Genomic DNA, 15,000 nt, shown 5'->3' on the forward strand with positions numbered 1-15,000 from the left:
AGCGATTCTCGCTCATCCGCATTGGGAGTACAACACGGAATCAAGTGGTGGTAAAGTACCTGCGGAAAGGGGTTGAATTGGGTCGTGAATGATTTTCATTTGCAGCATGAAATCGAACCGAATACAGAACCCTGGGCCTGGTCACGATGGATTTTTTTAAATTTTTTGCCAAACGAATTAAGTACACGACTACACACCAAATGCCACGGTAAAAGGGTGTAACACCCCTCCGTGGCACGCGATACAATGCACCCTGGCGCATTCTGCGGGCATGAACAGCTGCAGAAGTGGCCCTGCCCTTCTAAAGGACCTGCTCTCTGCAACCCCTGTGTATGGGCATTGTTTGGCGCAGAACACAAATTAATCAAACGCTGCACACATTACTGCTGAATGGTCACCAGGTCGGCGCTCGGATGTTCATTTAAGCCGCTCCGAGCGTTCGCCAATCTCCTGCCATATGTGGATGGGAAGGTAAGGATTTTAATATTTTTGATTTACAATGTGTATGGCCAAGGGACTCGTCAGCATCGAAGACCGAGATTCGACCATTCTGACTTTAATTTGGTTGAATTAGATTCAAAAATTGATCTGCATGTTGGTTGCTGTGTGAGATAATTGCAGACTGTTCATCTTCTCACGCTCAACTCATCTGTCAATCACCTCACCTCAGAGCGCAGGTCGTGTGCGTGCGCCTCGCTCGATTTATCAATTTTTGATTGCAAAATGTGTTAAATTCCCTCTCGAGAACGCACAAAAAAGCCCCGGTACCGCGTTAATCCGTTTGCGGTACGGGATCGTCGGCAATTAGAGCCCACGGTGGACGGAATGCGAGAAGGTGCGAAACAGAACAGAGTGCTGTGTCTGTTGAACCCCAGATAACCGAATAGCGAGGTCTCACAGGATCATTTCACGGTCGAATGAAATGTCTCTCCCACAATTGGCCGTGTGATGCCGTGAAGGGCAACCACTCCGGACACTTGCAGCGAAGCTCGTCCAATCCCGGCTATCGAAACGAGCTCCGGGCGCTTGCGGTATGGATATCCTGATCCTGGCCCTTGTGTACCTGTATTAGCCCGGGGGATCATCGTCATCCCGTCTAGTCTCTTGTTTTTCTTCGGCACAAAAACCCTTGAAATCTCTGCGTTCAAAATGGCGGTCTCGCCATGATCTTCACCTTTCGAGGTTCTTGCGATGAGCGATCTTGAGTTGGTGTGATCTTCGGCACCTTTTCTTTCGCTAGGTGGCATAAGTAAGGTGCTGCGTGGTATGCTCGCAGCCGGGTGGATGAGTGGACATTTCTTGAACCCAAAAGAGCGGACCGGGGCGCTCGTTTTCCACGTTTTGTTTGGCCATTGTTTCCCAGTGCCGTGCCCGAGCGTGTGTGTTTTGTGTTGTGGAAAACAAAACAGGAATTAGCTTTTTTGTGGTGGACCGGTGGGCGCAACGCATTATAATGTTGTTACAGCAGCGTCTGGTCGTCGGTCACGAGAGACACGGGATCCGGGAAGATCTGCGTGAAGAGGTGCGAAACACCTCAAAAGCGGCCACTCTAATGAAGGAGCGAGCAGAAGTGGGGCTTAGCCATGCCCATGGAGGGCCTTTGAGACTTTGAGAGAGGTGCTGTGAGGGGTGTGAGATGAAAGAGATGAGAAGCATATTTGCCGCCTTTCACCGGATAATTAGCCGCTAATGGGCTCGAGTACTGCTGCAGTGCGTGTGGCAGCATCCCTGGTGACCACCGGAGGGAACGAAGGAGGTTGAAGATACTTATCCCGCAGGCCGATCCGTCCCGAATGCGACTTTTTTTTCGCGTGAATTTTTTCGTGACTGTGGCCCGTCTTGTAGCCAGTGTTTTGAGCTCTGTTGGATGTAAAGAACTAATATTTGCTGCGACGCGTTTGAATGGAGTAGCAAAGGACCGCAAGGAAGTAGAAAGAGCTGCTACAAACGGTATCTGATGGTCATACCGAGCGAATGTGTACATTTTCATCGAAATGAGTAGATTATTAATATGATGAGCGAATCTCTTAATTCAGTTTAATCGTTCCTTTAATTTTGATAGTTTCTTTGTTTGATTTCTATTGAAGCATTTTTTCTCGCCCCATGAAAGCTTCAAAACTATCGAAATTTATAAAATAGAATGGAATATTATTTCACTTTATCTTTAGTGTTTGCCAATCGTATTCCTACTTTAGGTTATTACGAGAAATGAAATTCTTCCAAATTAGCAAACAAAGCAAATTAGATAATTTATTTAAGTAAGTATTTCGAAACTATCCCTTGCTCTCCACTGGTGGAGTTAAAAGAAACACAAATTTAAATACGAATTCCAAAATGCACAGATTTTTATTAGACTCGATACCTTATTTTATAAATCGGAATACCGCGATTCGGTTTTAATGCTAAAGAAATAAATCTATTACAAATTCCCTAATCCAATATTTGATGATGTACTTCAAAACTTGCTTTATCAATAACACTAAACCCCTAAGAAGGTGAGTCAGACTGTGTCATAAATTATGAAACGATTTTAATTTGATCTCGATCAAAGTCGCCTTGCTAGCTGCACCGACGATTTCCTAGCCATTGACACCATTCGCTTGGACAGAGCTTCGGTCCAAAGCCGAAAAACCATACCACCGATACCGACAAAGAGATCCTTATCAGCTGTTCCTCGGCTCCGCGATAACCACACTCTATCATTGTGCCATCAGGCCGAACCCCTGGGAGCGGGGTGGTTTAATTTGGTTTTTATTAATATGGATATTTATTGTAATTTATCCTGTGAACTTTCACACCTGACCATCTCCATGCCGATACCTAGCCGGTCCCCTCCCCCCACGCGGTCTGTGGTGGGCTCCATTATCTTTCCCTCCCCTTTCATCGCGCTTATCAAAACGCCCCGGAGGAATATTAATTTCATTATTCAACTCCCAACAGCGGTGCGGCCAGCAGCGGCGTGGTGTTGGTGGTTGGCGTATGTTGATGTGATTTGTGGTCGGGCACCGGGCACCGCTGTCACCGTGTGTCGGCATGATTTACGGTTTGTTTGAATTAGCATCGGATTTCGATCGCGGCTCGCGGCACATGCGATGCTCGATTGACGTTGCCACAAGTTTCGCACAAAGCCTCCGGTGGCAGCTGAATTCCGGCGTCCTTTTCCAGCAGCGACATTGCCGCTTTTTCTGACCGACCGATCGGTTGACTGACGGTCCAGACCGGGATCCAGGGCGAATTGCTAACCAAAATTTGGTCCTTTGCGTCCCGATAAGCCCCGATCCGGGATCCCGGGTGGACAAAGTATCGGTTTGCAAACCTCAGCCAATTATTGGTTTGTGCGATTCGATCTGGTTGTGCCACCGGTGTTACTGCAGCATATGGACCGCCTTCAAAACTTCGGCGGAATTGGCGGATCACTTACTTGCCGTTTTTTTTTCTCAGTCGGCATCAATTGCTCGGTTACACGTAACCGATACCCTTGAGGAGGTCGGTTCGAGGCGTTACCGGCGTGAGGATCCAGGTCGGTCCCTCTGTTCTGTGCAGCAGACCGTTTGATGGAATTGCAATCTGTTACTTCCGCCAATTGCCAATTGTCACCGCGCCGGCGGACCGCGATGCTCAATGTAGCATAATAATTCCGAGGCAATAAATTGAATTCATTCCGCATCCAGACAATGCGCCGCGCACCGAACGGAAGCGATTTCCGAGGCCGAACCGAGGGCCTTCTGTCAATTCAATAATGGATAGGGATATGCCCGGAACGCAGCAGAGGGCGGTGATCGTGCAAGAAGTGGAAACTCCGTGTCACCGTATCGTCCATCGTTGCTTATTAATCCCCGGGGAGCCCCTCGGGATCGGAACCCTGGGATTGAAATTAATCAACCGTAATCGGTGCTTCTTGCTTCCAGGCGCTCGCAGGACGGTGAACGGGGATGATGCTGACAGAAGGAGACAGAAGGTCCTTCCCGGTCGTCCTTGCTCGTGAAAATGAATCCTAGACACCCTGCTGGGTCTTAAGGTGGTGTTGATGGTTGACAATGTGCATCTTGGCCAGCGCCATTCGTCCTCCGTCGCCGTTTGTTTGTACCGCCATCCTGTTTGACCTCTTCTCGAGAGTCTTGGTCTTACGGTGGTGGTGGTGGTGGTGATGGTGCCGCGGCAGATTAGGCGCTTAAGCGGCTGTGAGTGATGTCCCTTAGAAAAACGGTGTCCCGTTTCCTGCTTCTAGCGAGCGAGCTTTGGTCTGCTGCGGTTTCGTTGGTTTGTGGTCATTGTGGCGAAAAAGAAGAAAGACACAAACGAGGAAGAGGCGTACTTGAAAATGCGGACAAACGGGAATGTAGTATGCGATTATTTTAATAATGTCCTTGGCATGCGGTCCACTGGAATCGCACTCCACACCATATGGCACATCTAATATTAATCGACACTTTTCGCACGTCTCGGCAGCATCGTACTAGGCACAGTATGGGTATCACACCGCGATCGGCTTATCTGGCCATCACTTCACATCCTGTACCCGCCCTAAAGGGGGGGTAGACCAATGATGCCGTTGCCGATGTTGCTACAATTAATTTTGGTTTAGCAGCGTACAACGCAATCGAAACCGTTGGCCGTGTGTGTGTGTGTGCGAAACCAGATCCACCGGCAGGAGGTCGAAAGGTACTATATACAACGAGCCAACGAGTCTCTCACGGCAGCTCGAGTCGCTACCAGCGGGAGGTCTGGTTCCTTTCGGCAATTTTCGGCGAAAGAAAGGAACGCGGCGTGGCGACGATGGCTCTCGACAGAGGCAGGCAGGCATCCCTTTAAGTGCCAAAGTGCTACGGGAAATGTGGGTAAACATTGCATTAGAAACCAAACACATAGCCGCAAGGTATTCGTCTCGGGTGCTTAAGGACCGTCTGTGACTGTGAGCCGGAGACTGAGCGCTGGGCGACGGGGCGGCCAATGGTTACAAGCGGGAAAATATAATTACCGTTTTAAGTTCCCGCTCCCGTACACCGAGGGACTCCCTAATCGCTCGATGTCGCAATGTCTCTAAATTGGAACCACGAATAGGTGGATGCCGGAAAAGGGGTTTGGGGATGTAATTAGCGACAGTCGCAGTAGCCATGTGTAGTGTACGAAGCTGTCAGAGCGTTCAATTGGTTTCTATGTGCGTCGCTAGGAGCTGCTGCGATCAGTTAATTGATGAAAGTATCGCGAAACGATTTATAAATTGCGTTTTATTGAACACAATACTATACCAGGAGACAATTTCCATTCCGTGCCGTGCGATACACGAAAACATCTGTCACACGCACATGGCCACGGGCAGGACTTGAAGTGGACTCCTCCAGTTGTTTCTTCGTCTCGGGCTCTTGGATTTTGGTCGCACTCCCAGCGCACACACAAACAAATAATCGGGTTTTTTTCCTTAATAATAAAAATAATATGCCAACGGTCGTGGCCGCGCGCAGCGACTGCGTCAGCGAAAGCAACGCGTCTCCACAGCAGGGTGGCCCTTAAAACGAGCTGCCCGATAATCCTTTTCCCTTCGGCGTCCTGGCTAGGTCGTTCCCCTGGTCGAAACGGCGGGGGGCCACGCTCGCACACACACACACACAATCAGGCCCGGCCATTTGGGTGGGGCGAGTGAGACCGCGGAGCCGGGAGATGATTGTGTGCAAAATGCGAATTGAATAAATGGAAACAAAATTAAATAGCTAAGTGGCCACTCGTGAAGTAATAACCCTTACGAAGTGGAGTTGCACCGTAGCACCCAGCGGGCCCCTTGGTAAAGGAAGGAGGTCCAAGTGCTGTGTGTGTACTCTTGTGTGTCTGCCGGTGGTGGATGATGGTGGTGGTCCTCCATTGTGAATCCGAGAGCGATAAAGGAGCACAACCAGCACGGGACCACCGGATCGGGATGCTGAGCAGCCGTCCTTGGCGGCCATGTCCATGTGGCACGGAGATACACCGGCGCACCGGGCATCCTCGACGCGAACAAAAGAGGCGACCGAGATAACGAACACCAGGACCAGATGCAGCTTGTGACACTCTGGTGGGATTATACAGCAGTTTCTCAAATGGTGGCCCAATGAAAATCCGCGGAAACGAGCGCTTGGGTAAGGAGAGATTTGTGTTCGTTCTATTTTCCAATGCTTGTAGAAGATCGTTGGCTTTAGCGATCGTCTGGTTCGGGAGATCAGGAGATTGTTTCGTTGTTTTTGTTTCGCCCAATCGCTACACGGCGAATGGTTTGCTCTGGTACTCAGGTCGCTAGTAGAATGGAGGCCTTCGTTCGGCCCATTATCAGATTGATGACGTCAGCCGGTGGTGGGATAGTTGATTGCGCGACATCGCGATAGCGGATGAGTGAAATAATATGGTCAGCTTCTCATCTCCATGCGTGATGCTAATGAAGAGAAGAATACCACACGTTAGATGATACTAAGGTTCACTAATTTGTGCGCATTGCTTACCTACTAGTTTCTCGTAACCGCCTTCCGATGTAAACTGACTCCATTCGTCTCCATAGTGCCTTGGGTGGACGCGTTCCGCCAGCAGAAAGTCCCAGTGCGACAGCAGACAGCAAACTATCAGCAGCAGCGAGGCAGCAACCAGCGATCGCATTTCGGTTTCGCGCCTAAGACGTTGACCAGCAAAACGCGAGAGAAACGACTATCGGTGAGCCGATTTAAAGCGAGACTGATTAATGCGAAAAACCTTGCCATGGTGCCAAGGCATGTGATTCGTGGCATTAAACACGCGTGCGAGGGTTCTAGCGGCTTATCAGTCGGCTATAAGCAAGTGCGATTGTAGAATCAAAATCAAACCCTGAACCACCGAAAAAAGGTAGATGAACCTTTCACGGTTTTTCGGCAGGGGGTCTGGATGTGAATGTTCCAGTGCATCGTGTATATTCGTGTTTGTATAAGGAGGACACTTTTGAGATTGTGTTTTTAGTGTTATAAATTGTCGTTCTGTACCCATCCTTACATAATATGTATTCAGTCAATGACCTGTTCGATTGCTAGTTGCATCGTTTGCTAGTGGCACACAACGAGCACCCAAGGGTACATTTTAATCGGCGCGGTCTCTCGAGCGACCGTCTTGAGACCGGCGGAAACTATTTAGCCGCAATACATAGACATTTAGTTTCCATCGGGAACTATTCGGCCTTAGTGCCCAAACAGTTCCCGCCGGGCTCAAAATGTCCACCTCATATGTGTCTCAAATAGGTTCCATCGGGAACTATTCGGCCTTAGTGCCCAAACAGTTCCCGCCGGGCTCAAAAAGTCCACCTCATATGTGTCTCAAATAGGTTCCATCGGGAACTATTCGGCCCTAGTGCCCAAACAGTTCCCGCCGGGCTCAAAATGTCCAGCTCGCAAAAAATATCACTTTGCGAGAACGAGAAAGCTAGAGTAAGAAAGAGTGAGAGATTGAATGCCGCGGTTGTAAATGAAAGTGGAAAAATTACATCACGTAGTCATTGGCGATTAAAATGACTGAGAGGCGCATTGCAAACTATCCTGGCTCGTGTAGTGCATGTGCAATGGTAAGTATTGTTGTGTTTAGGAGTAGATTTATGTTTCGAAAATTAATTAATCTGATCTCTGAACATTTCAGTTTAAAAGGTACCGGGTCTATGATCGTGTAAAGATGACAGGATATCTCTATTAATCCTTCAGACAAGGAGTTGCGCCGAGGACCAGGGAGGAGTCAAGATTTCCTGCATCAAGATCAACAAGCAGAAAGTGAAATGTACAGAAGCAGATAGTTGTGTACAGCGAAAACAGTGTATTGTACGTGACCCTAGAACTGCCTGCCGTAGAACATTCGAAGCCAAAGCCATTATGAAATTCAATATTAAAAAATGTGCTCCAAAAGTACAAAACCCATGTAGTTTTGTTTTATTATTAAATATGTTATTTATTATAAAATATTTTCATAAAATGTGAAAACGATCCAAGCAGGCTATAAAATCTAAAAATAGAATAAAAACGCTCCAAGCCGGTTTTAAAACAGTGTCCAAATAGTGTCCGCCGGTCGCAATTTGTCCCACTACAGCGTCCAAATAGTTTCCGCCGGTCGCAATTTGTCCCACTACAGCGTCCAAATAGTTTCCGCCGGTCGCAATTTGTCCCACTACAGCGTCCAAATTGATGCCCATCGAGAGGGACAATCCGCGGATTGTGCTGCGGCCGAATAGGTGCTACGGACGCAAAAATATATGGAAAATTTGCTTGATATTTTGGGATTGGGCACCTCTTTGGGCATCAGACAATCCGCGGATTGGGCATCAAAACGGTCTCTCTTTCCTCGTTGGGCAGGATTAAATTTCAATTACTGCGATAGTGCAAGAGATAGTACAAGTGCTGAGCATCGATCGTTGGAATGAATGAACGTCTGCGAAAGATAAGAGTAGCTAATCTAACGGAGTGGTACCGATTTAGACTTGGTGTAGGACCTTCTAGCTCTTATCATTTCACAAGACAAAAAGTAAGAAGAAGTACAGATTTTGTTTATACTTCTTTTTACTTTGATCGTCGGTTATCGCTGAATGGTGGTATGAATAGGGGTACTGGGGAGTAAACTTAAAATCATATTTTCTCGCTTATCCCACGAATGGCCATCCCAGCATCCGATCAACCGAATGCTGGGCCAATCCGATTCTTAATCTGCCGGATCTGTGACCCCTGTAGATGATTGTGAGTCGGCTGATTGGTTCCCACAGCGTTGCAAAAGGGTTTAGAATCCTTTTTCGGTGTTCCTACCAATCTTTTTGGAGATCTTGCTGAAATTTTTTCACGTGTTGCACGGTTCGTAAGGCCGGCAGGGTTACTTTTTCAGCGAGAACCGCGGCGGGAGAGGCAAAAAATGATTTTATAATGCTTTTATCACCTTTATCTTTATCGTGTAATTAATGAAACGCGGTAAAAGTGTCAAAACCACGATTTCCCAGCGATTTCAACGGTATATGTTAATAACGGTATTTTCAAATCTCGCGGAGTTATCGATTTGATCGTTTTTAACGAGCCCAAGTTTTCGTTTTTATCGTTTTTAACGAAGACTACAGCGCCAAATTGCGCAGAGCGGAGAATAGCTAAATCTTTTTAAAAAATTTCGAAAAAGTAACGGTTTTGAGGTTTCATATTAACGTAAACTCAATAAAACTCTATTAACTAAATCAAACTCAAGAAAGGCTATTCCAAACATTTTTAGTAAATGTTCTTCCAAAATAATGCCACCATTTCATTGCAAAGACGGTTGAACACATTGCTTTCTCATGGTTGAACACGACAAATTGCTTCCTCAAATCGTACAGTCCGTTTCTAAACTGGTAGATGTACTTTGTGTTAACGCATGCGCACTTCTAGAGCATAGATGCGTTCCAGCGTTGCACAGACAACTCGCGTCTTGCAAAACATTCTAACTTCTTAGACAACCGAAACTAGAGCACACACTAACAAAACGAAGCGAATCGTTACCTCGACAAACGAATTTCGGAGTACTTGCCATCGAAGAACAGGCCCTGCATGCGGAGTTAGGAGCTAGGAATGGAACCTTGACTTATTTTTAACTTCATCTTTGCTCAACGATACGCTTCACTGGGTCCACTGGGGATTGCAGGCTGCGATGCTGGATGATTCCTTCTATGCTGGATTGTACGGAATGAATGTGCTCCCATGTACGAGAGTGGTAGTTGTATCTTCTAACAGCGTATTCTAGACTAATTTCGGCATATCTTCACTACTACTGCTGAGTCCGGGAATGAATGGAATGGGTAATTTTTATTATCTTCTTCGAAATTAGAATAATGGAATTTAGAAAGGACACAAATCAGGGTCTGGGATGTAGGAAACAGCAATTCAACGATGGTAATATTGGAATGTCTAGAAGAATTACTGCCTTCAGAATGCAATCTGTTTGCTAATCTTCACTAGCAGCCAGTAGCTCACTGCAGGGCGTCTGTTTCACGATATCCCGATAGCGTATGTAGAAGAGTTGAGCGAACAACGGTGCACCACATTTGTTAATGTTATCCCGAAAGCAGTTGGACAGCTCCTCGAACGTACTTCAAAAGGCAAAAGGTCAATCTCAACATCTCTGATCACCTACAACGCTGCAGCTCACCTGCAATCCTGTGCGGTCATAGTTGAGATGGTTTTCCTTCGTAGCTGTTGCCATTTCGACACCGAGCACTGCTGCAGCAACACATTTAGATTGCCGGCGCAGAAGGAATAGTTCGAGCGGTACATTGGCACCACGTTGACCCCCTCGTTCTCGCATATGAACTCAAACTCCTTCTCAAGGATGATCAGCGTCTTGGCCATCGAAAGATCGCGCTCGCTTAGGCACACCTTCATCTGGCGCTCGAATGGAATGTAACATTTTTTTATCTCTTCAAACTCGGCACAATTACTGGAAGCACAAGTAAATGAAGACAGTAAAAGATGCATTTCTACCGAGAGTACGCTGCAGACACCGCTCCACTTACAAATCGATAAACTGTTTCCGCTTCTCGACGGTTAGCTCATCCAAACTGTTGGTAAAATTCTGCGGATCGTGAAAACGGTTGACACAGTTCTGTAGCTCGATGTTGGCCGCAACCATACGCTGCGCCTCGCTGGTATCGTTGGTTTTCCTCAGACACAGGCTTTCGAAAACGGCGTCGGCCTGGAACATGAGCTCAACGTACTGCTCAAATGTCGTCTCTCCAGTGCAAGCTGCTAACAAAGTGTCGTTAGATCGTTAACGAAAAGACACTGCAACGGAATCTGGCAGATAATGTTTTGATCTTACACATTCCGAAGATGGCAAACAGTGCAACGACCACCGGTTGCATTATTGATGCTGACTGTGGCTCAAACTGACCAGTTCGTATCGACGGCACTTGGGGAACTAATCGATCCTGCGAAATCGCGCGATCTACAATCGGTCGCTAGTCCGTCAGCAATTGCAAATCGTGTTCAATTAGTTCAATTGATCAATTAATACTGTGTGTGCACGTTTCTAGTGCGAGCCGAGTATGTTGGTCAGCAGGAACGGACACGTGCTAACATCATTCCATATCACGGCTCTTTCCATCACCAGTCTCTTGATGCCAGCACGCTTTCGTTAATCGTGCATTCTCTAATTGCATATTTTGTATTAAGTCATATGTAAAATGTGTGAAATCAAATGGACATCTGCCTCTTCGGTAGGATAATTTATAGCAATCGGAAAACGAACCAGCCAGCGAGAGAAACGCAAAGCCGTATAAGGAGAGCTAAGCAGCAGTTGAGGCAGACAGTGTCACTGAGACCATCCGGTCCCATCCCCTCATAACGGTGCTCGTAGAGAACCACGCGAGAGTATGTAGTCTTAAGGAAAATCCTCATCGAAAAACAACAAACAACAGAAAATGACACAATTTTAAAAATATCGAAAGAATAGCAAACACCCTAAGAAGTCCCGTCGCTTGTCTCTTCGTTGCGCAGACGGGATAGTAAGGAAGAAGAAAAAAATCCCGGCTAAGACAAATCAACCGCCGAGGACGCAAGCGCAGAAGGCGTTGGCTCATAATTCAAATAAAGCATGAAAAATGTCTCTAACCACATAGTGGTGGCTGCCACACATACACAGTAGCCGTGTTCTCCCTCATGTGCGCTTTATGACCTCAAATGACGACTGGCAGCAGTCGTCGTCCTCGTGCCGGCGACGCAACGAATGGCCAAGACATGGATCGCACGGTTTGGCGACTTCCGATGCCGCGACTCGGTCTCGGACAGGAAGCCAACGTCTTCCACTGAACCTCAAACGAAAAAACTTATTTTTCCTCTTCGAAGATATAGAATGCGATGATTCCGTCATCGTTTTCACTTTCTAGTTTCGATGAAGGTGTCTGGAGCAACTCGCCGAATATTGGTAGCCCCTGGCCACGGCCGAGAGCGAGAGGGAATTCTAAATTGGACCAAATCCAGTGATCAGCAGCGCCCCCAGGGATGGGGGAACCTGCGAGCTGTCCGGTTCCTTCTATCGAGCGTGATGTTCGCTAAAAATAATATGCTTCACACACTACGTCCCCATCCTATCCGGCCATCGCCACCAGCAAACTACTCCTGTTGCGGTCCGGTAAATGGACGCAGGGCCAAGCTGTCGCCGTGATCGACGTCGTCGTAGTGGTCGTTGTGGTTGTCTTAGCGTTTATGAATTTTCTGCGCCACCGCCACCGAGCGGATGTCGAACGTGTGGTACAAATTAGGTAGCGATGCGCAGAACGGTTGCGACAGGTCTCTATCCCCAGGATCGTCGTTTGGTCAGCCGAGCGGCGGTGCCGTGAATTCGACGATGCAAATGGACAAATTTAGTCAGGTATGTCCGAGTGCAGGGTCTGTGATGATGCTTCAACCGAGCTACAAACACAAACACATGCACGCACAAAGGAAGGTGCAACTGAGAAGCGCATCAGTGGCCGCAGACCTTTTTTGGGGCGGTACAGGATCCGGGTCTTGTACATTACATGCACCGAGACAGTTTACAAGAATCTGGTTGTCACTTCTTCTTGCCTCTAGCATTGATCTACATCAGTGATCGGTGAAACATTTAGATTGAAATTATATCGTTTCATTCTTTAATTATATTTAAACATGTGAAAGTTATAAAACATATATTATGTCTGTTCTAGAAATTATACTAAATTATAATAAACCGATGTACCGTTTATTTTTTAAACTCAAGTACCATGCCTACTAAAACTAAATTTCAACGTATATGCCTCCGACAAGTTAGTAGTTCAGTTGCAATTCAGTTGAAATTCAAAACAACAAAAGGAACCTCAAGCGATCACATTCCTCTGCCATCATGCTCCTTGAATACTCAGACAAGTTCCTCTTGGTCTCGTGGCATTGTTTGACATTAATGTCTAGCCTGATTAAGCGTAATCTCGGCGAAAACGACATCCCCAGAAATAAGTATTATTTTATTGCATTTTTTTCCTTCCACCTACCAAACGGCCAATCACTACCACCAACGATTATCGAAACCACTAAATGATGCTATCTCGCTTGTCTAGAGTCATTAGTTAGCCGTAACCGTAAGACCGAGCTATCGTTGAGGATCGACCACTAAGCGAGCCAAAGCCAAAGCCGATCTAGTTGGCGATACGCCGGCCTACTGCATCGTTCTCGGCTTACCGGTGACCAAGACGGACGACGACAGGCAGCTACGACATCGATGAAATGTCTAAATTAACTACCGTCAAGACAGTCGCCGCGGCCGCCATCGCCGCCACCATCGAGAGTGTTGGGCGAGAGGTATCGAGATTCATTCATGGTATGGCAGAAGGGCGAGCCCTTAATCTGACATGATGCGAGTAATTTTAATTGCGACCGTTAATTGTCACCGAAGCACGTGCCATCTCGTACCGGGAGCGAACTACCCCCGGTAGGGGTCCATTGTTTTAGATTCGTAGACTTCTAGACCAGAGTCGCGGCCTAGACGGATTCGGTCGATGGTAAGGTGATAAAGCGAACGAGCGAACTGCTCTGTCCCCGGTGTCCCGGTGGTTCAACACCGGTCGGCCGGTCCGTTTGATTTATCGCCAACATCAACGCGGCTGTCAAGCAAACTGGCGACGGTGGTGGTGGTGGTGGTCACACGGTGGTCTCAAGCGGACACACGCAAGATAAGTGCACTAATTAACATGTGTTTATTTATTATCCTTTCGTAGCGCCACGAGCGCCAAGTGGCACCGGGAACTGGGCGACGGGTGTGCCTTTCCCTGGGTTTCTCCTTCTAGCACCACACACCATCACCACACAGAGAAACGATCGTAGGGATAACGATTTAGCACTGTTTGACAGCCTCTGACTGAGCGCGGCCTGGGCCAGGCCAGGCATAAATTGAAGATCATGTACCTAGCCGGTGTGTTTTGGGAACGGTTACGCCGATTGGTCGCGCGATCGTGTGGCGTTGGTATTTCGGTAAACCAGCCGGCTGGCTTTCTGATTTATTTGGGAGATTGAGCAAGTGAGATGCACATCTCGAGAGGAGAGCTGTATCAGGTTGCACCATGTTCGCACGCGTCTGTGTGTGATCGTATCGGGAACTGCTACTTTGTATTATAATTAATTGAAGGTGAAATGAGGCCTTTTACAATGATTGAGATGCCACACGGGAATTATGATAATATAACTCATAAGATGGACATGTCTCATTTGTTATTTCTTATTATTTTTTTACGTAACAGAACTGCCTTTGGGTAATATTTGTCGGCCGAGAGAAGATTCCTACCTTTGCCTTTCAGTATTCGATTATTCTATCAGCATTATATTGAATCTGCTATCAAAAGCTAATCGGACTAGGATTTGAATGCCTCAACAAAAGCTTATTATAAAATAAGTTTGATTTCCGTTTCTCTAGAAATGCACTTGCTTCTCCCGTTCATATTTTATCGATCAGTTACTTTTTTATTGAGACGACTTTTTCAGATCGATGGCTCCGAACATACTCTCGTGACCAATATTCTGCGAGAGAAACATGTCTGCGCAATCAAAGCAAACTGCTCCATGACACAGACAGAGGAAAGTCAATGCAACTCCATCTACACATAGCCTGCTAGATGGAGGAATACTTTTCCGTCTTCTGCTTCATTTTAGAAGTAGAAATCGCATCTTCTACAGAAAAGATAATCAACGCTAAACCAACAAGCAAACCCAATTGACTGAAGAATGAATGCAATGCGCAAAGTAATCAGATTTTCCCTCCCCTCCTCGAAAAATTAGCCAACAGCAAATAGTTGTACCGGCTCACAAACCGGATGCTGTCCTCCGGTTGCTTCCGCTATCGATAAACCCGTCGTCGCATGCAAGATCCAGAAGCAAAAGAGACCAGGAATCGTACCTTATTCCATACACACACGCACACAACCGAATAAATTCAACCAAAAACCAAAAAAGCAAAACCCGACACAGCGAATCCCTCTCTGGAATTCCGGCCACGATCGTGCGGCCGTGCTCCGTTGATAGG

General features: G+C 47.0%; 2 protein-coding genes across 3 annotated transcripts in view; both read right to left on the reverse strand.

Moving 5' to 3' along the window:
- LOC125955731 (serine protease SP24D-like) overlaps window positions 1-1,091 on the reverse strand; it is a 2,140-nt gene extending 1,049 nt beyond the window's left edge. The window contains exon 1 of the mRNA XM_049686874.1: window positions 1,064-1,091. Within this exon, the coding sequence (XP_049542831.1) occupies window positions 1,064-1,091 (28 nt within the window). The remainder of the gene's footprint in view (window positions 1-1,063) is intronic.
- An 8,664-nt stretch (window positions 1,092-9,755) lies between these two features.
- Window positions 9,756-10,879, reverse strand: LOC125957589 (uncharacterized). Of its 2 annotated transcripts, none has more exons than XM_049690386.1 (4): window positions 10,795-10,879; window positions 10,490-10,718; window positions 10,126-10,413; window positions 9,756-10,066 (listed from the first exon to the last, which is right to left on the reverse strand). In XM_049690386.1, exons 1-4 carry the CDS (start codon window positions 10,835-10,837, stop codon window positions 9,922-9,924), a joined length of 705 nt encoding a protein of 234 aa, XP_049546343.1. In that variant the 5' UTR covers window positions 10,838-10,879; the 3' UTR covers window positions 9,756-9,921. The 2 variants fall into 2 exon arrangements, with proteins under 2 accessions (XP_049546343.1, XP_049546342.1); XM_049690385.1 differs by having other exon boundaries at window positions 10,490-10,721; window positions 10,795-10,856.
- Window positions 10,880-15,000: the final 4,121 nt, after the last annotated feature.

The sequence above is a fragment of the Anopheles darlingi genome, chromosome 3 (assembly GCF_943734745.1).
Source record: "Anopheles darlingi chromosome 3, idAnoDarlMG_H_01, whole genome shotgun sequence".
Lineage (NCBI taxonomy): Eukaryota > Metazoa > Arthropoda > Insecta > Diptera > Culicidae > Anopheles > Anopheles darlingi.